At 41.0% G+C, this 22,459-nt stretch overlaps 2 protein-coding genes across 2 annotated transcripts in view; both read right to left on the reverse strand.

Annotated features, from left to right (window-relative positions):
• Positions 1-18,789, reverse strand: part of LOC308644065 (olfactory receptor 7A10-like) — a gene marked incomplete at its 3' end in the record, with an annotated part of 107,564 nt that extends 88,775 nt beyond the window's left edge. The window contains exon 1 of the mRNA XM_081284760.1: positions 18,724-18,789. The remainder of the gene's footprint in view (positions 1-18,723) is intronic.
• On the reverse strand, positions 4,280-5,209 carry LOC308644078 (olfactory receptor 7A10-like; the record flags this gene model as incomplete). Its single annotated transcript, XM_081284773.1, has 1 exon — positions 4,280-5,209. The coding sequence occupies one exon, from the start codon at positions 5,207-5,209 to the stop codon at positions 4,280-4,282; it is 930 nt and encodes a 309-aa protein (XP_081140899.1).
• Positions 18,790-22,459: the final 3,670 nt, after the last annotated feature.

The raw sequence follows: 22,459 nt of genomic DNA on the forward strand, positions 1-22,459 counted from the left end.
TGACCATAATTCACACTCAAGGGCAACAGCCTTGGTGATGTACAGCGTGGTCACCCCCATGCTGAACCCCTACATCTATAGTCTGAGGAATAAGGACATCAAGAGCACTCTAAGAAGATACCCCTGAGGAAAACTGTAATGGTGATTTTCCAGAACTCTCCCTGCTTGCAGGACCGTCCTCCTCTGAAATAGTGACCACAGTTCCATGGTCAGGTCACGGACGTACAACTTGTTGCTCCAAGATTTTTCTGTGAGTGTCAAGTTTCTTTAACTTTGATGACTTTATATAATTTAAACAACTACCTTCATTAAAATTTCTGCTGTTTCTAATATTCAATGGTAATTTTCCATATTGTCATTTTTCCTACTTTCTCAAAGTTTTTACCAATTTTTGAAATATTTTTAGTTTCCCACTGTCCAATATGATTATTATTTGCACTAATGCGTTATGAACTACATTAGGCAGCTGAGGTCGTTTGTATAACTTTATAGCAGGAGACAATCTGAAAGTATAGTTTTTGACACCTACATTCCTGATTCCTTGCTCGTCTCCCTTAACTTCTCTCTCTGGTAACACAGACCTTAACATACTAGTATGTTTCCCAGCTGTCACAGGTGTTTGTTCTCCCCCTTGATGGTCTTGTTTCTCTCCAGCATAATCCTCAGTGCATCCTGTTTACCCTGCATACTGTAGTAAGGCCAAAATTATGAATCTGATACATGTCAGAACTATAATGGACACTGAGAGACCAATTTTAATGTCTTGGTTGACTTAGAGTCAGATATGACCAAGAATCCTGTGGACTAAAATGTTCAACCATACTTGAATTACTCTGGAAGATTTCTTTTTGGTGATGTACATGGTTCTGGAGCAACTGGGCCTGGTGCATGAGAACCAGCCCCAACCTACTGGGGGGCTTAAGAAAGTGAGGCAGATGGACCCAGAGTGCAGAGTACTGTTTACTGGGAATTGACTGACAGAAGCCTGGTCCTGGACCACAATGACCCCTGTGGATCCCTGCAGTTTGGGTCACAAAGAGGAGCATATATATGGGTTAGGACAATGACTTCATCTGAGCCAGAATGTACCTGGTTTACCTTAAGCTTATATCAAGTCAGGGGCATCCCTGGAGCCAGGTCCAGCTGTACAGCTGCACACACCAGGCTGATGGCTTGATCTGCTAGAGTTTGCTGGAAACTCTGCAGGAAACACCACCATGGGTTACTCTGGGGCAATTGTAGTGGCTAAGACTCCAGATGGCTGCAGCTGTGTCACGCTGGGTCCATGCACACATCTAGTCACCGAAGTATAGACACTCCCTGTCCACACCATGGGGTTCCACTTGACTGAAAGACCTGGTGAATTTTCTGTATTATTTCATCTCATGTTTCTGCTTAAAACTCTCCAGTGCTGTCAACTATTATGACTCCCTCCATTGTCATTAACAAACTCTCTCCCCCTTTACACGCTTTGCCACACACATTAGTGTGTAAGTGAGTGACAGGAGCATCGCTGTAATCAGTTTCTCTTTAATCTCCTAAATTCTCTTGAAACCTCATGGTCAAAGGATGACTCATGCAAGACATTGACTAAGAGGCCCAGTTAGGGCTCTGGGGATGGAGACTTCTGCTTTGGACCTACAGGGTACTTCTAGGTGGGAAAAAAATCTGCTCTGCAGGGACAGGAAGGTATTGGGGATTGAGATTCATCAAATTTTGCTATGTGCTTGCAAAATTTGATGAACCTCTCTTTTATTTACAATTGTAATACAATAATAAAAATAAATGAAATTTTTAAAATATGCTTTCAATCACTCCCAAATGCTTAGAAGGTAATATAAATCATATTCTGTTTTTTAATACAGTGATCTGAAATGAACATGAATATCCAGGTCATTAGGAATAATGCCATCAAATATTAGAACAGACGCCAAAAATAAGAAACAACAGATTATTCTGAATGACCTCTGATCTGTTTGTATCAATCACTGTATCAGTAAGCCACTGCTGCATAATTATCTATCCCCAAGGCAAATGGTTTAAGATAATGCTTTTCTTATTTCATGGGCACCTAACAGAATGTGCCTGTCATACTTCTCTTAGCGTGGCATGCTCCAATGTCACTCATGTTGTTGTAAATTAAAGAATAAGAGCTGCATGGTGTTCCATCGTGTAACATATACTACATTGTATTTATAAATGTGCCAGTGAACGTCAAAAGCACTGTATATAATTGGCTTTATTTCTTGCCATCCTTTTGTTTCCTAAGCTTCTTTGCTATATTTTCTCTCATAGTGCACATAGATTTACACAATACCATGAGAATGTAAGGACCAACATAGCAGGTGAAGTCCCTGGATATCTGTGTGGATGACATGCGGATATCGTTCTGGTGAATAGATAAAACAATTAGATATATGTGTGTATGGTTGCTGTCTTCAGGGATAAATCTTATGAAAAATGCCATCCTAAAAGTACACCATCATCATGGTCTGGTCTGCACAGATTCTTATGGAATATGGTCTGGGGAGGTCTTTGCATTTTGGAAGAAGACTAGAGTCAGAAATGAAGCACACCCATTAGATTTGTCAAAACAGAGATTAACCCCACCTCACCCTCCCCCCCAAAAAAATAAACAAAGAAAAAATGACACATACAGCAGTGATAAAGTCTATTTTAATGTATATACCAATGCACAATGAAGCCCACCATTCTGTATAATTAACATACATGAATAAAAAGATTATATAATAACATTTTCCAACCTCCCTTTGTCTCCTTCCCTCTTCGCTGTCAGCAAATCGGGGTCTCTATGCCACACTCTGCTTCTGTGACAGCAAGGATTCACCCATCCCTGATCTACCCACCAACAGTGAGAAGCTTGCAGTGCTTAGACACAGAGCCCACGAAGATGTGCACACCTCACCTCCAGGTTGGGCTCTGGACGTCCTCATTTTAACAGTGATCAACACTGTCCATTGGTCAAATTTGTCACTTAAGTGTGTGAGGGTGATAGTACCTGATTATCCAGAGACATTTCCAAACATACGTTCTCCAGGATCTGCTCCCAACCAAGACAAAGAATCTATCTTTCTCCAAACAATCAGGTGATCTTTTCCCAACACTTTATTATTAAGATTTTCAGAGGTACACTGAGGTGACCGAATTGTGCCCAGAGCAGGCCACCAACTCACCATGCATCTGCAAGAAACTTTCTGATACTTTTGCTTTCTTACATGTCTTCCCCTCTACTCACTCCTCCTCCCTCACGTATCCAAGCATCCACCCATCCACCCACCCATCAGCCCATCATGGGAGTTTATTCCTCCCAATGCTGCTCTGCTGGGTCTCCTCCCAGGGCCATCTTGGATAAACAGGAAATATATTTGTAACTCCTAAGCTCAGTTCCATGGTGACCTTCTCATTGTCACATTCCCTGTCACTCCATGAGAACTGGCTGCCTTACACACTCCCATCACTTTGTCATACACAGGATGTAATAATGGTACACAAAATATCATATTAAACAAAACAGGAATTTTCATATATTTTCTGATGCAACACAAGAAATAACTGCAGGAAAGCAGGGGGGTGGCCAAGGGAAGAAACGTGTGACAATCAGAGAGAGCAGAATATTAATGAAGATAGAGAAGGAAACTGTGGGATATAAAGGGAAAGATAGGCTCTCCTCCCACCACCTGACAGAGAATCACCATTTCTGGCTTGAAGCTTTGGATTTAGCCATAAGAATCACTTTTTCATCCTGAAAAAGGCTTTCTTGCCAAAGAATATTTTTGGGCCAGTTTTATGTCTTTATTCCACAGATTGTGGCTGAAGAGGCTCCTTTAGGGGGTGATGATGGTGAACCCCATCAAGCCTGCAGCACTTCAAGGCACTTCAAGGATCTAGAAACAAGAAACCCTTTGACTTGCACAGTGAAACAGGGAGACAACTATGATTTGAGACACAAACAGAAAGCACATTATAATATTTCTGCTTTGTTGTATAAATTCCACTAACAAAATAAAAAGAGTTACAGTAAGAAAAACTATGATCAACTGCATATACATGTTGACTGCCCTATTTTCAATAGTCAACATGAGAAATCAACCAAGGTGTCCATTGGCTGAAGAGCAGAAAAATATATGTAGTACAAGCACATGGTTGACTATTATTCAGTCAAAAAAAAAAATGAAGTCCTGTCATTCAGCACAACTTGGATGGAACTGGAGCACATCATGTTAAGTGGACTCACCAGGCAAAGAAGGAAAATTACTGTCTATAGTTGCCCTCCCAAGTGTCTTCTCAGAGCGCTCTTAATGTCCTTGTTCCTCAGACTGTAGATAAAGGGGTTCAGCATGGGGGTGACTACAGTGTACATCACAGAGGCTGTTGCAGTAGAGTGTGAGTTTGGGGTCACAGCAGAACTGAGGTACACACCCAGGCTTATGCCATAAAATAAGGAGACCACAGAGAGGTGAGATGCACAGGTAGAGAAGGCTTTGTACCTGCCCTGAGCTGAAGAGATTGCACGGATGGAGGACACGATCTTACAGTAAGAGTAAAGGATGCCAGTGAAGGTACAGAAAACCAGAAGTAAAGATGAAAAATATATCACTATGTCATTGAGAAAAGTGTCAGAACAAGCACAGTGGACCACCTGGTTAAGTTCACAAAAGAAGTGGGGGATTTCCACATTTGTGCAGAAGGACAGTCGCAACGCCATTAAGCTTTGTAATAGAGAATTTGGGAAACTCAAGATCCAGCACATCAAAACCAGCACCACACAGAGCCCATGGTTTATGATGACTGTGTAGTTCAGAGGGTGACAGATGGCCACATATCGGTCATAGGCCATCACAGTCAGAAGAAAGATGCCCAGCCCTGCAAAGTGTATGAAAAAGCACATCTGGGTGATGCAGGCTGCGTAGGTAATGGCCTTGCTCTGTGTCTGGATGTTCACCAGCATATTGGGGATGGTGGTGGAGGTGAAGCAGATGTATACAAAGGACAGGTTGGAGAGGAAGAAGTACATGGGCATATGCAGGTGGGAGTCTGAAATGGTGGCCAGGATGATGAGCAGGTTCCCCAGCACTGTGACCAGGTACATGGAGAGGAACAGCCCAAAGATGAGGGGCTGCAGTTCTGGTTCTTCTGAAAATCCCAGAAGAAGAAACTCTGAAATATGTGTGTCATTCCTTGGTTTCATGTGATTCCTATGACAATGAGAGGAAGAGAGAGAGAGAGAGAGAGAGAGAGAGAGAGAGAGAGAGAGAGAGATGCATTACTATTTAATTTTTATTTTGCTCCCATTTCTATTTATAGTAAAGACATAATTGTTATATTTCATATGAATCTGGTCTCTTTTCAAGACATCATCCTACATTTTTTAAAGAAAATTCTTGCCATTTCTCAGATTTCCTTGAGTTCAATATTCCACAATTATACTCAGAGACTCCTAATGCATTTGAAGAACAAAAGTTGAGTATTCACTATGTTCTAGGAATAATCTAGAAAATGTGTGAACCGTGCAGAAAAATAAATGTCCCTACAATCTAAAGATGGATAAAAATTATAAACAAACTTGCAAAATTATACAACATGCCAGGTAAGACAGATGCTTGGAAGAATAGGAAAGAAGGTAAGAAACAAGACAATGGATAAAGATGCTTTCTTTTTAAATCAACTTCTGGCAAGACCAGCAAAGAAGGTGACAAATCAGATTTGAACAAGATCTGAAGGAAGAAAGAGCAAGTGCCACAAAGAGAAAGATTATCTGTCAGGAGGTACAGACTGTGCAAAGGTGTTGAGAGCCACAGCCGAAGGGGCCCCAGCAAACTTCCAGCTGCCGGCTGATGATTGGCTCACAGCGGCCCCAGCAACATCTAACTGATTGGCTCCACTGTGGTGATGCTCATTGGAGATGCTCATTGAGCTGTTTCCCCACCCTTTCAGACTTCCAGCTGATGATTGGCTCACAGCGACCCCAGCAACATCTAGATGATTGGCTCCTCTGCGGTGATGCTCATTGGGCTGTTTCCCTGCCCTTTCAGACCATGGAGCTGCTCATTGGGGGACTTTTTTGGCTCCACCTACACGACCCAGCCAATCGGCCTCAAGAGCAGGAGGATTGTGGGAGGTGGTGAGGCTTGTGGTTGTGAGAGCGGCTTTTGGAAGCCGGTGGTGGCAGTTGGGCTCTGAGGGTTTTTCCTGAGGAGCTGTTTTGTTTGGCGTGTGTGGTTCTAAAAATAAAGTTTGTTTCTTTTGACAAGTGGCTCCTGAATTGTGCCCAGCCAGACTGCGGCACAAAGGCCCTGAGGAAGCTGCCCATTTCAGATATCCAGGGTTCACAAGAACTAAGGTGGTAAAGAGGAAAGATCAAGAGGGAGAGGGGCGGCTCAAAGGCTGAGAGCACAACAGTGGTAACCCGAGGATGGGAAGGTGAGCAAGGAAGGGAGGACATACATGGGTTAATTGATGGGTACAAAAACACAGATAGGAGAATTAAACTCGAGTGTTCCACAACACAGAAGTGGGCCTTGGGCTACCCATATTTTTTGTTTACTTCAAAGTAGTTAGAAAATAGGAGTTTGAGATTTCCTGTCAGTAGTAATGATAAATGTTCAAGGACATGGGTATGATAACTACCCCAATTTGGTCATTAAACATATACACATGTATTTATGGAGAGAGAGAGAGAGAGAGAGAGAGAGAGAGAGAGAGAGAGAGAGATATGCATTACTCTTCACCAAAATATATGCAATTAAATATGTGTGAACTGAACATGTAAATAAATTTAAAAAGAAGGTTCTCCTTATAATTTCTTCTGTAGGATAGTTTCCTTGGTAGTGTCTATCCCAAGATGTGATTATGCTTGTTAAGAGAAGATCCATGTGTAGCTCTTTGTATCTCAGAGCTTAAAGCAACTTGCTGAGTTAAAAAATGTCAGCCCAGTAATTGTATTTGTTATGATTGCATGAACATAGTAAAGCACCCGGAAACTCCATTTCTTTAACTGTAAATGTGACGATAATGGTACCCAATACATAAGGACCTTTTGAGAAGCAAATGAGGTAATGTGTAGGTAATTTTAACTTAATTTACAGAAGGTGGGTAGTGGAGAGGGTTGTGGACAGAGATGCTGAACAATGTTGCATATAGATGCAAAATAAATGAATCCATGCTGAGATCCCTGCACAGCTCTGATTATTGCAGCACTGTTAACAACACCCAAGATGTGGAATCTGTCAGGGCATCCATCAGGGGATCAATAGCGAAAGAAAATGTCCATTGGTAGGAGGATGGATACAAAACACAACAGAATCTTATTCAGCCTAAGAAACAATGAAATCCTGCCATTTGTAGCAACATGGATGGAAATGGAGCTCATTATTATAAGTGAGATAAGCCTGGACAGAAAGACAAATCCCTCCCGCTGCCATTCATGTGTGGAAGCTACAGCTCCTGAAAGAGAGTGGAATCATGGTCTCTGGAGACAGGGAAGTTTAGGAGGGAGGGAAGATGGAGGCAGGTGACACACTACGCTCCCACACACTGATAGGCAGGAGGAGCAGTTCTGGTGGTCTGTCGCAGGGGAGGGGAACAGTAGCCACAGAAACCTTCCAACATTTCAAAGTAACTAGAAGAGTCTGAAGTTTCTCAATATGTAGAAGTGATTAATGCTTGAGGAGAAGGAAATGCTAACTACCCTGAATGGTTCATTTCACATACCATGCATCTTCCAAATTATTCTACGCACCTAATAAATACAGGAATGTTATGTGTCCATTAAAATGTTTTAAAAATCGTATTTAGCATGTTGAAGAACCAAGTAATCTTGTGCCACTGAAACATCAAGATGAATGAATCTGCCCAACTCTTTGCTTTTGCACTATTAAATTTGCTACAAAAATTTTCCTTTGAATTGTGCACTGTCATTTGATTTCTACCTGTCGTCTTGAGTCCTGGGATCTGTATCAGGAATCCCCATTAGGAATGTGGAAGCTGGTGGACTTATGATGGGGTTATGTCCTGATAAAGCCACCAGAAGAGTTGTAACATAAGTAAAAAATGAACTACATCCCCAACCCAACAGCAACCCAGCTGAGCATCATGGCAGTTGTGGAGTCTCAGGTGCTCACCCAGGGGATGGTCTGGCTGACCAGGAGTCCAGCTCTGTGCTACCAGAGTCCAGCATAATTAAAGGGTATTGTATTACATATCACCAGCTTGGAAAAGATCAAAATTGAAAATTCAAGGTAGATTTTTTTTATAATGCATATCATTTTTAGATCCTCAGAAAGCTCAAAAAGTCATGATTATTTTGAGCCTCATAATTTGGGGGACTGTCTGCATGCCATTCTCTTGTTCACTCGCACATACCCATACACACAATAGCCCAATGTGTTCACATCATGCACTTCTCACCCCAGTCACACTATCCAACAGGAATGGATACAAGGCAAGTTGTCAAATTCAGATTCACTTTCCCCTAAGGAATGAAGCAATGGTGCTCAGAAACTCCAGGTTCTCAGTCTCCCATCACAGGTAACCTTGGAGTTCCATTTTTGTGTGGTCATTATCTGCTCTGCATTTAAAGAAACAAGAAATATGCTCACTAAAGAAAGGGGATGCAAAAGGGACCTGAGAGAGGAACCGTCTAAGGAGGCTAGAGGAACCGTCTAAGGGTCCCTAGGATGCTGCAAGGAAGGAGAAGCTGCCTTGATTCTGGTGGCATTTCCCTCCAATGATTCCCTCGGAGGCCAGCAAAACTATAAGGGATCAAAATAAAGGGCATCTTTTCAGCATCCAGGAACACCACATCAACATTCAAAGAGACAAACAACCCACGAAAGGAAGTTCACCAAGAACAACAAATGCTCTGCACACTGTCCCCGGGACAGCAGGGGAATGGCCTCCCTGAGGCTGCTGCTCTCTGGCCATGAGAGGAAGAGAACAGCCACGTCCTGTCAGTCCAAGGTGGAGCATTCTGAGGAACGGCAGCAGAGGAGACATATACAGCTCCTCAGACTGCTCATTAGGCGTGTTCCTCATTATGGCAACACTGGGCACACAACCAATTCCCCTGCTGGACAGTGCTCTGTACACAAGAATGTTTCATTTTCAAGCAGATTATCTACTCCCAAGAGACACAATTAAAGTCAGCAGAATTCATCCTATTACTTCATCTCACGCCCTCTTCTTCCTTCCAGAGATTTAACCTCATGACACCCCAAGCTGAAGTTCTCTTCCGAGTCTGACAGGAAGAACCTATCTTACCCATGAGGCTTGGAATGGTTAAGTGATGTGTACACTTGGGCCCATTGGGAGTCAGGTTCTCAACACATGAATATTGGAAGAGGCAGAAATATTAAGTCAATAACAGAATAGAATTGCCCCAGACCAGGAACGACCTGCCTTGAACAGGTGCTCAATAGGCATTTGGGTGGGGAAAACACGGCGGTGGGATGGAAGTGAGCCACACAGCCCCGTGCTGCCAGACCTGTAGATCTCGCCTAGTCACTGCATCTCTGAAAGTGTTAGAGCACCCCTATCCAGCTGCTCTCTGCAGAAATCACCAGCGCTGTTACCCCATGCATGGCTCCAGGCCTCAGGGTTCCAGGAGGACACGCAGCATTGGAGCAGGACCTAAAGCCTCTGGGAGGGCCTTAGCAGAATCACCTATCAACACATCCACAGATTGCCAAGACGTCACTCTGCTCCCTGCAGGTCACTCAGCTGCTACCTACACATAGCCCAATGCCATCAACCAGCTCTCCCCACCTCACCAGGCTCCTCCCCCTCACCAGACACCTGGCGCTGAAAGCAGGCCGCCACCATCTTGGCTCAACATTCTCTCCATATTAGCTGGAGGCAGTTTCCAGATAGGATCTCTAGTGGCCAGGTACCAGATTTCCAAACTTCCTCTCTCCCCAACGGCGGTAACCCAACATAGAAGTTGCCCAAACAGGTGTGCAGTGAGACCAGGGAGCTGCCCACAGCTCAATTGAGAGTTTCCTCAATTGGGAACTGCTAGCAGAGAAGGAGAGACCAGTAACCAGGAAATCTCCAGGCAAGAGAGGGAGATAGTACAGGGCACTCATGTCATACAAGCAAGCGGTCCCAAAGAGACCCGTGAGGTGCAGTTTTCTGCAGGGACTGGTGGTGCCACTCCCTGGATCCAGGCACTCTGCACCAGGACCAATCTTCCCACCCTGGTTACCTCCACCATCCAGAGGACAGAGACACCAGCTTACAACAGAGGACGCACCTACTGGATGAGAAGAGAATCAGGAAAGATACGGATCTCTAAAGTTACACCCTGGCTTCTTCCTTCAAGACATTTTTTGGTTGGTTGGTTGGTTGGTAGGTTGGTTGGTGGTTGGTTGGTTGATTTTTTCTCTTCTACCCCTCCATGCTCCGGCCCTCACATCCCCAACATATGTGAAACCAAGAACTTTGCATGAAATAAGACTTTGAGGACTGAGTCATCTGAATAATATAATATAGAGGTATTATATATGTCCCTTTTTTCTTTCCCTTTTTATTCTTTCATTTTTCTTTCCCCCCTCCAATTTTACTGTGTTAACATCTGTATTTTTCTAAATACCTGTGTGTGTTTGTTTTATGTACTCTACTGTCATTCCACGTACTTGCCTAATCCTCTTGCTACTAACCCTCTTTCACTAGATTTCTCCTTCCCACTTCCTAAGATATATTACATATATATCCTCACATCCTACCTCCTCAGCACATCATCCTAAGCCACACCCTCAGTTTATTGTCCACTGTCAGAAAGTGTAAACCTTTTTACAAAACTACTGATTATATTTTACATAATAATTTAATCCAACAATTCTGTACAATGAGACTAAACTGTAAACGTTTTAAAAACAAGAAATTGTTCATAGGTTGTATATTGTTGATACTGGGATCTGTTAACATTGTCATTTCCCACAAAGGAGAGGTCTTGGAACCCTCAAGAGCACGACAAACCTATAGGATAAAAACAATAATAATCTAGACCTGCAGAGCTGAAAGGAAGACATGAGCAACATGAAAAGACAAGGGAAGAAAGTGCCACAAACAAATGAAGACACCACATCATTAGAATCATTGGCAGCCACAGCAGGAGGAATGAGAGAAGGAGTTTAGGATGTACATGGTTACAGTGTTCTGTGGGCTCAAGGAAGATATAAGAGAGCAAATACAGGCAGCTGAAGATCACTTTGACAAGGAGCAACATAAACAAATACGGGAAGCAGAAGATCACCTCAACAGGGAGATAGAGGTGCTAAAAAACAAACAAACAGAAATCCTTGAAATGAAAGAAACAATAAACCAAATTAAAATCTCTAAGTTGTCTACCAACGGAGTAGACCACTAAGAAGATAGGACATCCGAAAATGAAGACAAAATATATATTCTTGAAAAGAATATAGAGCACACAGTGATAATGGTAAGAAACCATGAGAAGAACATTCAACAATTATGGGTTAGTATAAAAACAACAAATTTAACAGTTATTGGGATAGACAAAGTCATAGAGGTCCAAACCAAAGGAATGAACAATCTATTCAATGAAACAATATCAGAAAATTTTCCAAACATGAAGAATGAATTGGAAATCCAAATTCAAGAAGCCTACAGGACGCCAAGTGTACAAAATCTCAACAGATCCAGACCAAGGCACATTATAATGAAAATGCCCAACATACGGAATAAGGAGAGAATTTTAAAAGCCACAAGAGAAAGGAATAAGATTACCTATAGTGGAAAATCAATTAGGATAATGGCAGATTTTTCAACACAGACCCTGAAAGCTAGAAGATCCTGGAACAACATATATCAAGCTCTGAAAGAAAATGGGTGCCAACCAACAATCTTGTATCCAGCAAAATTAAGCTCTAGATTTGAAGATGAAAGAAAAACCTTCCATAATAAACAAAAGTTAAAAGAATTTATAGCTAGAAAACCAACACTACAAAACATCATTGGAAAAATATTCCATGAAGATGAAACAAAAAACAAAGAAAATTAGGAGAGGGAGGTAGTTCCCTAAAGGAAAAACTAATCAAAGAAGAAAACCAAGTCAAGTTAAAAAACAAAAATAAATAAATATGACTGGAAATACAATGTCTCAATAGAAATCCTGAATGTTAATGGCTTAAACTCACCTATCAAAAGACATAGACTAACAGATTGGATTTAAAAAACACCCAACAATATGCTGCCTCCAGGAGACTCATCTGATAGGAAAAGACATCCACAAACTGAAGATGAAAGGTTGGGACAAATCATACCACTCACATGGATTGCAGAAGCAAGCAGGTGTTTCCATCCTCATACCAAATAAAGTAGACTTCAAGCCAAGTTTAATCAAAAAGGATAAAGATGGACATTACATACTGCTCCAGGGAACCATACACCAACAATACATAACAATCATAAATATATATGCCCCAAACAATGGTGCAGCTAAATTCATCAAACAAATTCTTCTCAAGTTCAAGAATCAACTTGATCACAACACAATAATCTTGGGTGACTTTAACACACCTCTCTTTGAAATATATCTTTGAAACAAAAGTTGAATAAAGAAAGTCTAGGACTCAATAATACAATCAATAACTTAGACTTAACTGACATATATAGAATATTTCAACCTGCATCAAGTGAAAACACTTTCTTCTCAGCAGCACGTTTTTCCTTCTCTAAAATAGACCATATGCTATGCCACAAAGCAACTCTTAGCAAATACAAAAGAGTAGAGATTCTACTATGTATTTTATCAGATCATAATGGAATGAAATTGGAAATCAATGACAAAATAAAAATTACTACAACACCTGGAGACTAAAAAATATGCTACTGAATGAACAACTGGTTGCAGAAGACATCAAAGAAGTGATTAAAAGATTCTTAGAGGTAAATGAGAACATAGAAACAACATATCAAAATCTATGAAAGTAAATCTAAGAGGAAAGTTCATTGCATAGAGTTGATTACTTGAAAGAAAAAAAAGTCAACAAATAAATGACCTCACTTTACATCTCAAAGCCCTAGAAAAAGAAGAACAAGTCAGCATCAAAAGCAGTAGAAGGCAAGAAATAATTAAAATAAGGGCTGAAATCAATGAAATCGAAACAATTGAAAAAATTGACAAAACAAAAAGTTGGCTCTTTGAAAAAATAAATAAAATTGACAGACCCTTAGCTATGCTAATGAAGAGAAGGAGAGAGAGAACTCAAATTACCAGCATATATGATGAGAAATGTAATATCACAACAGACACTATAGAAATATAGAAGATAATTAGAAATTATTTTGAAAACTTATATTCCAATAAAATAGAAGATAGTGAAGGCATTGACGAATTTCTTAAGTCATATGACTTGCCCAGACTGATTCAGGAAGATATACACAATTTAAACAGTATCAAGTGGGGCTGGGGATGTAGCTCAAGCGGTAGCGTGCTCGCCTGGCATGCGTGCGGCCCGGGTTCGATCCTCAGCACCACATACAAACAAAGATGTTGTGTCCGCGGAAAACTGAGAAATAAATATTAAAAAAATAAAATAAAATAAACAGTATCAAGTGATGAAATAGAAGACGCCATCAGAAGCCTACCAACCAAGAAAAGCCCAGGACCAGAAGGTTACATAGCCGAGTTCTACAAAACCTTTAAAGAAGAACTAATAATAATAATAATAGAATCATTGTCAGCCATAGCAGAAGAAATGACAGAAAAGGAGTTTAGGGTGTACATGGTTACAGTGTTCTTGGAACTCAAGGTACAGATAAGAAAGAAATTCCACGCAGTGAAAGGTCACTTTGACCAGGAGCTACATAAACAAATACAGGAAGCAAAAGATCACCTCAACAGGAAGATAGAGATGCTAAAAAACAAACAGAAATCCTTGAAATGGAAGAAACACTAAACCAAATTAAAAGCTCAAATGAAAGCACCACCAACAGAGTAGACCACTAAGAAGATCGGTCATCAGACAATGAAATCAAAATATATAATCTTAAAAAGAGTATAGAGCACACAGTGATAATGGTAAGAAACCATGAGCAGAACATTCAAGAATTATGGGTTAGCATAAAAAGACCAAATTTAACAGTTATAGGGATAGACAAAGGCATAGAGGTCCAAACCAAAGGAATGAACAATCTATTCTATGAAACAATATCAGAAAATTTTCCAAACATGAAGAATGAATTGGAAATCCAAATTCAAGAAGCCTACAGGACCCCAAGTATACAAAAATCCCAACAGATCCAGACCAAGGCACACTATAATGAAAATTCCCAACATACAGAATAAGGAGAGAATTTTAAAAGCCACAATAGAGAGGAATAAGATTACATATATGGGAAAAACAATTAGGATAATGGCAGATTTTTCAACACAGACCCTGAAAGCTAGAAAATCCTGGAACAACATATATCAAGCTCTGAAAGAAAATGGGTGCCAACCAACAATCTTGTATCCAGCAAAATTAAGCTCTAGATTTGAAGATGAAAGAAAAACCTTCCATAATAAACAAAAGTTAAAAGAATTTATAGCTAGAAAACCGACACTACAAAACATCATTGGAAAAATATTCCATGAAGATGAAACAAAAAACAAAGAAAATCAGCAGAGGGAGGTAGTACCCTAAAGGAAAAACTAATCAGAGAAGAAAATCAAGTCAAGTTAAATAACAAAAATAAACAAATATGACTGGAAATACAAACAATGTCTCAACAGTAACCCTGAATGTTAATGGCTTAAATTCACCAGTCTTAGGACATAGACTAGTAGATTGGATTTATCCGAAGACCCAACAATATGCTGCCTCCAGGAAACTCATCTGATAGGAAAAGATATACACAGACTGAAGGTGAAAGGTTGGGACAAATCATACCACTCAAACGGACTATGGAAGCAAGCAGGGGTTTCCATCCTTGTATCAAATAAAGTAGACTTCAAGCCAAGATTAATCAAAAGGGATAAAGATGGACATTACATATTGTTCATATTACATATGAACCATACACCAACAATACATAAGAATCATAAATATATGTGCCTCAAACAATGGTTCAGCTACATTCATCAAGCAAATTCTTCTCAAGTTCAAGAGTCAAATTGATCACAACACAATAATCTTGGTGACTTTAACACACCTCTCTCAATATTGGATATATCTTTGAAACAAAATTTGAGTAACGAAACTCTAGAACTCAATAATACAATCAATAACTTAGACTTAACTTATATATATATACCCAAAGGACTTAAAAATAGGACACAGCCACATCAATGTTTATAGCAGCACAATTCACAGTAGCTAAACTGTGGAGCCAATCTACATGCCCACTCACTGTCTCCCAGGAGCAACTCAATGCTGGACTCACTTCCTGTGCCAGGAAACACTTGTGATGTCACAGTTACCTGAGCCAATGAGGAGCAAGGTGATGGTCACAATGGCTGCTATCTGTGGAGCATCTACCATAGGCAGGTAATTTCTTGTAAGCTTTATCCTATGACTTAGTTTACACAAACCCTCCATAAAGAAGGGAGAATCTACCCAGTTTATATATAATGTGCAAAGGTCTGTAAGTTTGATATCTTGTCATGAGGAAATATTCAAGAGGCAAATGTCAAATTGTTTAGGCAGAAAATGAGCTACAAGTTCTCACAACTGACCACCTAAAATCAGAACTGAGTTGGTGGAGGCCTTCATGGTGGAGAAGGCCTTGGAATGCCTGCACTTGAATCTAACTCTAGACCACAACCTCAATGATGTTAGGAGTCTCCCCAGCTCTAAAGACTAACTTCCCCATCCCCCAAGAAAGCCGTCCAATGGTGAACCCTGCTGGCTCCCATGATCTTTACCCACAAATCAGAATAGCCCTGCTGGCTCACATGATCCTTACCCACCAATCAGACTAGCCCTGCTGACTCACATGACCTTACCCACTAATCAGAAAGCACCCCATGCCAACTGTCAAACCCTTTAACCATTAAACTGTCATAAGTGTCAAACCACCCTGGCTCTATAAATATGCAGAGCTGTTCCTCAATAAACAAGCATTTTCTCCAATGAAGAGCCTTGTTCGTTCTTTCAAGTGATAAATAATGGAACTACCATGTGACCCCACAATCCCACCACTGCTATTTTTTTAGTCAGCCTTGTCATTGTTGTGAGAAAAAGACCCAACAAGAGCAACACAGAGCAGGGAAAGTTGATTTAGGGCTCATGGTTTCAGGGGTCTCAGTACATAGATGGCTGACTCCATTGCTCTAAATCTGAGATGAGGCTGAACATTATCACAGAAGGGTTTGCATATGGAAAACAACTCAATAAGGAATCAAAGAGAGCTCTACTCACCATGTAAGGGTCCGGCGAAACGTCGGAGTAAGAGACCACAAGAGACTGTCTTATGCAACAGTAGAAGGGTGGGTTTATTTGGAGACCAGCATGCTGGGGCCCGAGCTCTCTATAGCAAAGAGAGATGGAGCCCTGAGAACAGGGAGGTGGACTCAGGATCTGAGCTGCCTGCCTGGGTCCTTGAGGTCATCCCCTTCACCACCATCACTATCTCCCAGGAGCCACTCAATGCTGGACTCATTTCCTGTGCCAGGAAACCCTTGTGATGTCACAGTGACCTGAGCCAATGAGGAGCAAGGTAATGGTCACAATGGCAGCTGTCTGTGGAGCATCTGCTCTGGGCAGGTCATTTCCTGTGGGCTTCAACCTTAGTTCACACAGAAACTGAAGAAGGAGGAATCTACCAAGTATGTCTATAAGGAGCCTATGTTTGTAAGTTTGAATTCCTGTCACAAGGGAAGCCTTCAAGAGGCTAGTGTCAACTTATTTAGGCAGAAGCCAAGCTAGAGAGTCCAGCCTCTGACCACCTAAAATCAGAACTGAGGTTATGGAGGCCTTCATGGGGGAAAAGGCCTTGGAGTGCTGCACTTGCCTCTAACACTGGACCACAGCCTCAGTGTTAATTAATGGAACCACCATCTGAGCCCGCAGTCCCACCACTGGAAATGGTCATCCAAAGAAAATGAAGGTGGCATCTCAGAGACTTCTGCACTTCCATGTCACTGCAGCATTGACCAGAGTAGGCAGATATGGAATCCACTTAGGTGTCTATCCATGGATGGATGGATAAAGAAAATGCCATATGAATACTCGGGGAAGCAGGTTTAACCAATAAATGGAAGAAATCCTGTCAATTGTGACCACACAGATGAAAATGGAAGTCCCTAAATAAGTGAAATCAGAGAGACAGAAAGACAAATATCACACATGAAATCTCACATGTGGAATCTAAAAACACTGATTTCATGAAAATAAAAAGAGTGAAATGGTGGTCACCAAGGACTGATGTGGTTTGTAGGGTTGTGGGGAGAGATGTTGGTCAAAGGATCTAAGGTTCAGCCAGACAGGAGGAAGAGTTCAGAGTTCTACAACTTGGTGACTCTAGTTAGCTACAGAATTTTTAACAATACTGAGTGGATATTGAGTGTCTCACCACAAAACATAATAATTATATGAAGTGATGCACCTGACAATTAGCTGGATTCAGTCATTCCACAATGCATGTGTTCTTGAAAATGTTCTGCCATAGGCCATAAACACAAGTTTCCTGTGTATTTAATGAGAGTTATCCACCAGGAAATGGCAGCCTCAATGCCAACTGGGAGCTCTTAGACAAACAAATTCTCACCTCACTGACATGCCAAATCACAACCTGCATTTCAACCAGATCCCCAAGTGATTCATATTCACACTGAATTTGGAAAGATTCTGGTCAGAAAAGTGGTTCTCAAACTCCCCACCATTGACATTTGAGCTAAACAACACCTTGGTGTGAGGGGTCCTGTGCTTTGCTGGACACTGAGGAGCATCGTTGGCCTCAACTGCTGGGCACAGTAAAAGTCCCAAGTTGCAACAACCCCAGACTTCCTCAGCCACCCGTCTCCATCATCATGCCTGGTGGAAGACCAGTGCCCTGGAGCAAGAGACATGGAATGCCAGGAGGAACGCTCCTTCTTACTCAGTTCATAATTAGAGGCAGATCTCTTAGTCTCTGGGCCTCATTTATATAGAAGTAAAAAATTAATCCTTGTACATCTGTAAAAATGAAATGAAGCAATCCTTGTGAGATTTTAACTTCAGTCTATGCTGCACACACACACACAAGAATATCTCTAAATATATCTCTAATAATTACCTAATGTTTTATAAATGAAGGCATAAATGACCATTTTATACTTGATATTCAAGCATGAAACTCATAAGTGCCTTGTAAAAACCATCATGAATCCAAGGGTTCTGGCAAATTCCCATGACTTTAACAAATGAAGACAGTTGTCTCCCTTGATGAAGAGGAAATAGCAATTTCCTGAAGATAATGGGAAATGTGCCCCTCTACAAGACTGTACTTGGGAGATCCACGGAATCTAGCAAAGCCAAGTAGCTCAGACGTTTTGAGGGTTGGGCACAAATGCTAAGAAGTTTGGGCTTCTGGAACGTGGAGGATTTTATGGACAAAGAAAAGCAAAGCCTAGTTTCACCTAATTGCTCTGATCTCCTTGGAACATAGAAGGAGCAGGAACATTTTCCTTGCTGCTCACAACAATGTCCCCCAGGGAAGTCAAGTTCTCAGGGGAAGGAGTGAGGAGAGGACTGAACCTAATGAGTAGAGACAGGGAGCTACGTGTAGATGCCCTGATGTCATCCCTCAGAGCAGGCAATCGCAAGCTGAGCAGGATGTGGTGGCTTGTTCTGGAGTCCTAAGTCTGGCTCAGGGGCCTGGGCTTCCCTCTCCTGCAGTCTTTTTCTGGGGGCAAAGCTTGAGTCTCCACCGTCAACTAGGTGGACTCCAGACTTCCACAGGGAGTCCTTCTCAGAGACCCCATTAATGTGAGTCTGAGACATGGTAGGTCCTGCAGGAAATGTTCACCAAGAACAGAAGCTGACAACATCAACCCACCCACACACACAGCCCAGAGCTGAGAGAGCTGAGGGCTGACTCACTCATCTGCCACTGGTTTAACATGTTAAAAAGAGAAGCAACTCTCAGATCTGCAGTGCTTAGATCATTGCTGACAACATATAATGGGAACAGAGTCCAATTGGACAAGACTGGGAAAGTATATCAAGTATTTTCCATAAAATAAGAACATATCCAGGGAGCTCCCCAGGAGCAGGTTGGGCAAAATGAGTCTCAGGGGTGGGGGACTGTGCAGTGAGGTGAGGACATTTCTTCTTTAATTTCAGCCTGGAGTGTATTCAAGCCACTTCCATATTCATCACAAAGAGGAGACTAATGCGCTGCTTACGAATACTGCCTTGCCACCCTCCTTCAGGTGACACACATCTCACAGCATCCTCTCTCATGCTGGGTGGTCACTTGAGTGAAATAGTTTTTATTTGATGGGTCAAAAGAGAAAATTAAAGGGCTTTATTTTTCAGTTCTTTCCTTACTGCCCAGGGTAAGTACATTTTTTAGCTTGTTAGCCTTTTTCTATTTGCAATTGCAAATACTTTGCTTCTGTGGGAACTGGGCATCTTTATATTCTGCGTTCAAATAAAGAATTGGAAGTTATTTTTACAAACATTGCTCCTTGCCATTGAGCTCTTTATATACATCTTGAAATTTAGAGAGGGAACATGTGAGTTTATTAATTTCCTGTAGCCAAATCTAAGAGTTGGTCATGTTGCTGACCCACCCCACCACTGCTTTTTATATTTAATCTTCCTCTGCATGATGTGTAATAATCAAGTTCCTTTTTTGCCATTCTCATCTAATTTCTTATCCATTTTTCCTTGTGGTGGTTCTATTTTTATGAATAGCAACACCCTTTCCCCTCTTGTGGAACATATTCTGTTATATTCAAGTGAAAATCGACTGTGTCTTTCTCAGAAGCCCAAGTTTCATACACAGGAGTTTCATAATGTCTACAGAGATGGCCTCTCTGCACAGTTGGAACAGGCACCTGGCCTCGCGGGTTTACTGCTGGGAATAGGTGGGAAGATGCAGGTAGCACTCCTGGCCCACGTGTGTGGTGGGAACTCATGAAGGGAGCGTTGGTGATGCTCAAACCATGGTGGTTACTCACTCCATCGCTCCCACTGCTATATCCAGTGTCCTCAGCACATTTGGATCCACATATGTTTTTACAGGCTATAATTAGAAGACGGAATACCACTTCTTTCAATGCTCCTAACAAAAGTATTTTTTATTATTTTATTTACAGGTATTTGTCAATCTTGAACTAGAGACTCATGATGATGGTTATTTTAGTTATTTTTTAAATTTATTTATTCTAATTAGTTATACATGACAGCAGAATGCATTTCAATTAATAGTACACATATAGAGCACAATTTTTCGTATCTCTAGTTATACACATTCATGTCTTCATGCATGTACTTAGGGCAATGATGTCCATCTCGTTCCACCATCTTTCCTACCCTCATCCCCCTCCCTTCCCTTTCCTCCCCTTTGCCCTATCTAGAGTTTCTCCATTCCTACCATACTCACTGCCCCATCACTATTATGAGTCAGCATCCACATATCAGAGAAAACATTTAGCATTTGCTTTTTTGGGGGATTAGCTATGTTCACTTAGCATTATATTCTCCAACTCCATCCATTTACCTGCAAATGCCACGATTTTATTTTCTTTTAATGAAGAGTAATGTCCCATTGTGTATATATACCACAGTTTCTTTATTCATTCATCTACTGAAGGGCATCTAGTTTGGCTCCACAGTTTAGCTATTGTGAATTGTGCTGTTGTAAACATTGATGTGGCTGTGTCCCTGTAGTATGCTGATTTTAAGTCCTTTGGGTATAGACCAAGGAGTGAGATAGCTGGATCAAATGGTGGTTCCATTCCAAGTTTTCCATATTGGCTGCTCGAATTTGCAGTCCCACCAGCAATGTATGAGTAGGCCTTTTTCCCCACATCCTCACCAACATTTATTGTTGTATGTATTCTTTTTTTTTTTTTTAAAGAGAGAGTGAGAGAGGAGAGAGAGTGAGAGAGAGAGAGAGAATTTTTAATATTTATTTTTTAGTTCTCGGCGGACACAACATCTTTGTTGGTATGTGGTGCTGAGGATTGAACCCAGGCCGCACGCATGCTAGGCGAGAGCGCTACCGCTTGAGCCACATCCCCAGCCCCTGTATGTATTCTTAATAGCTGCCATTCTGACTGGAGTGAGACGAAATCTTTGAGCAGTTTTGATTTGAATTTCTCTAATTGCTAAAGATGTTGAACATTTTTCATATATTTGTATATTTGTTGATTGATTCTATATCATCTTCTGAGAAGTGTCAGTTCAGTTCCTAGGCCCATTTATTAATTGGGTTATTTGTTTTTTGTTGTTAAGATTTTTGAGTTCTTTATATATCCTAGAGATTAGTGCTCTATCTGATGTGTGTGTGGTAAAAATTTTCTCCCATTCTGTAGGCTCTCTATCCACCTTATTGATTGTGTCTTTTGCTCCACCTTATTGATTGTTTCTTTTGCTGAGAAGAACATTTTAGTTTGAATCCATCCCATTCATTGATTCTTGAATTTAATTCTTGTGCTATCGGAGTCTTATTAAGGAAGTCAGGCCCTAGCCCTAATCCAACATCATGAAGACTTGGACCTACTTTTTCTTCTATTAGACACAGAGTCTCTGGTTTAATCCCTAGGTCCTTGCTCCACTTTGAATGTTGTGCATAGTGAGAGATAGGGCCTTAATATCATTTTGCTGCATATTGATTTCCAGTTTTCCCGGCACCATTTGTTTAAGAGGCTCTCTTTTCTCCAACACATGTTTTGGCACCTTTGTCTAATATGAGGTGACTTTATTTATGTGGAATTGTCTCTATGTCCTCTATTCTGTCTACAAGTTTATTTTGGTGTCAATACCATGCCATTTTTGTTACTATTGCTCTACAGTATAGTTTCAAGTCTGGTATAGTGATGCCACCTGCTTCACTCTTCCTGCTAAGAATTGCTTTAGCTATTCTGGGTCCCTTATTTTTCCAAATGAATTTCATGACTGCTTTTTCTGTTTCTATGATGAATGCCAATGGTATTTTGATGGAATTGTATGAAATCTGTATAGGGCTTTTAGTAGTATGGTCATTTTGACAATATTATTTCTTCCTAACCAAGAGATTGGTAGATCTTTCCATCTTCTAAGGTCTTCTTTAATTCCTTTCCTTAGCATTATGTAGTTTTTATTGTAGAGGTCATTCACCTCTTTCATTAAGTTGATTCCCAAGTATTATTTTTGAGGCTATTGTAAATGGGGTCATTTTTCTCATTTCTCTTTCAGAAGATTTGTCACTGATGTACAGAAATGCCTTTGATTTATGGGTGTTGATTTTATATCCTGCTACTTTTTTTAAGAAGTTCATTCCTTAAAAGAAAACAAGTCAACAAATA

The sequence above is a fragment of the Spermophilus citellus genome (assembly GCF_964194105.1).
Source record: "Spermophilus citellus genome assembly, chromosome: 3".
Lineage (NCBI taxonomy): Eukaryota > Metazoa > Chordata > Mammalia > Rodentia > Sciuridae > Spermophilus > Spermophilus citellus.